This window comes from Teleopsis dalmanni, chromosome 1 (genome assembly GCF_002237135.1).
Source record: "Teleopsis dalmanni isolate 2A chromosome 1, ASM223713v2, whole genome shotgun sequence".
Taxonomy (NCBI): domain Eukaryota; kingdom Metazoa; phylum Arthropoda; class Insecta; order Diptera; family Diopsidae; genus Teleopsis; species Teleopsis dalmanni.
The window spans coordinates 94,296,972-94,299,984 of NC_051846.1; the positions used below are offsets into that span (position 1 = coordinate 94,296,972).

Sequence of the window (3,013 nt, forward strand, 5' to 3'; positions counted from 1 at the left end):
ATATATTTAATTAATTAATTATATTATTATATTATATTAATTATATTATATTAATTATATATTTAATTCCCAATTTATATATTACTTTATTTTATATTACTTTTCATTCTTTATATATTTAATTAATTAATTATATTATTATATTATATTAATTATATTATATTAATTATATATTTAATTCCCAATTTATATATTACTTTATTTTATATTACTTTTCATTCTTTATATATTTAATTAATTAATTATATTATTATATTATATTAATTATATTATATTAATTATATATTTAATTCCCAATTTATATATTACTTTATTTTATATTACTTTTCATTCTTTATATATTTAATTAATTAATTATATTATTATATTATATTAATTATATTATATTATAATTAATTATATTTATATTATTTATATAAATTATATTGATAGTTATAGGAGATTATAGTTATATTATATTATATTATTTTAGTATTATATTATTATATTAATTATTTATATATTATATATTATATTATATATTATATTATATTATATTATATTATATATTATATTATATTATATATTATATTATATTATATATTATATTATATTATATATTATATTATATATTTATTATATTATATATTATATTATATATTATATTATATATTATATTACATTTTATATTATATATTATATTACATTTTATATTATATTTTATATTTATATTATATTATATTTATTATATTATTATTATATTTATAATAAAATGTAGTATTATTATTTATAATATAATATATTATATTATTTTATATATTATACATTACATTTCATTATTTTATGTATTACATTATATTATGATATATATTTTATTACTTTATATATATTATTTTATATATTATATTACTTTATAAATATTGTTTTATGTATGACATCGTATTATTATTATATTATAACACTTTTTATATTATACTACTTTTTTTATATGGTATAATATAATATACCATACCATATAATATATATTATTTTATATAATAATATTATAATATTTTAATATTATATATATTTATATATTATTATAATAATATAATTTATTATTATTAAATATTATATATTATATTATATATTATTATAATATTATATATTATATTATATATTATTATAATATTATATATTATATTATATATTATTATAATATTATATATTATATTATATATTATTATAATATTATATATTATATTATATATTATTATAATATTATATATTATATTATATATTATTATAATATTATATATTATATTATATATTATTATAATATTATATATTATATTATATATTATTATAATATTATATATTATATTATATTATATTATATTATATTATATTATATTATATTATATTATATTATATTATATTATATTATAAGATTCCTCAATTTACAGAAAAACCACAAGGCCAAAAGTTATTTCTCACAATAAAATTGACAAGTTAATTTTAGTAAAGCGACAAGCAAGACATGAATGGCAAAAGTTTCGTTCTCCTAACGCTAAACAATGACTTAATGAATTCTTAAAATTACTTAAAGATGCACTCAACAATCATAGAAATTTAAAAATACAGCACTATTTAGAGAATATTGGACCTAATAAAGAAAACAATTATACTTTGTGGAAAGCATCCATAAAAACAAAAATACCTATTCAAAATGATCCTCCCATCCAAAAACTAGACGGATCATGGGTTAAAAGTGATGAAGAAAAGAGATCTGTTCTAGTTAATCACTTAAAAACAGTATTTCAATTAAATCCAGAAGTCGTCAACTTCCACACTGGAGTTCATTTTCCAGTAAAGGTGAAAGCTCCAATTAAACTAAGTATTTATGAAGTAAAAGAAGCAATTCAAACAAATTCAAATCCTAAGAAGGCACCAGGTCTTGATCATATTACAGGCAAAATGATAAAACTTCTCCCTGAAGTTTTATTATTATTTTATTATTAACCATAATATTTAATAGCATTCTTGCTACAGGCTATTATCCAAAGCAATGGAGAGTTTCAAAACCAGGAAAGGACCCAACTCTGGCTACCTCTAACAGACCGATAAGTGTTCTTCCTTACTTATCGAAGATCTTCGAAAGAATAATTTCAGCTAAATTGGAACCTTATATAATGCATCATAAAATAATACCTAATCACCAATTTGGTTTCAGGAAAAGCCACGGAACAATAGAGCAAGTCCATAGAATTGCAAGTGAAATCCACACTGCTTTCCAAAAGAAAAAATATTGCACTGACATTTTTCTGGACGTTGCTCAAGTTTTCGACAAGGTTTGGCACGAAGGCTTACTTGCGTAAATTAAATTAAAACTTTCTGAAAACATACACCGGTTTTTTCTTTCTTACTTATCTTCTAGAAAATTTCGTTTGAAACATAACTTACTTCAAGAGAAGTTGAAATAATGGCTGGTATTCCTCAGGGAAGTGTGTTTGGGCCGTGCGTTATCGTGGTGTAAAATTCATGAGTTTTCCTTCCATAAATCTGGCCTCTTTTTGCGAATGGCCTCACGCAAACGACGCATAACGACCAAATAATAATCCTTATTGACCGTCCGGAAGGAATTCATAGTGCACCACACCACTAATATCGAAGACAACAGTCAGCATAACCATGATTTTGGACCGACTTTAGCGATCTCTTTTCGGTTTCGGCTCACCTTCGAAGCACCATTCGGTGGATTATTGTTTGGTGGGCATATCAAATTCATAAACCCATGTCTCATCATCAGTTATGATACTTTCGATGAATGTGGGGTCACTATCTGCGTTGGAAATAATCTGTTTGACCACATCACAACGACGCTTTCTTTGAATGATATTCAGCTAAAAATTGCCACACGAAAATTTTTCGACTTCTTTGTATAGACGCCAAACAAAAACTAATGGTACGATATGCGTTAAACTTTGACAGAATATGTATAATAGTGTTGCCAGCCTGAAAATAAAAATATTTACCGATTGGATAAGCGCGGGAA

General features: G+C 20.6%; 1 protein-coding gene across 1 annotated transcript in view; it reads left to right on the forward strand.

The window, feature by feature from the left end:
* Window positions 1-2,085, forward strand: part of LOC119688674 — a 67,690-nt gene extending 65,605 nt beyond the window's left edge. The window contains exons 5-7 of the mRNA XM_038103345.1: window positions 1,409-1,469; window positions 1,568-1,930; window positions 1,997-2,085. Coding sequence (XP_037959273.1) covers window positions 1,409-1,469; window positions 1,568-1,930; window positions 1,997-2,085 — 513 coding nt within the window. The remainder of the gene's footprint in view (window positions 1-1,408; window positions 1,470-1,567; window positions 1,931-1,996) is intronic.
* The last annotated feature ends 928 nt before the right edge of the window (window positions 2,086-3,013 follow it).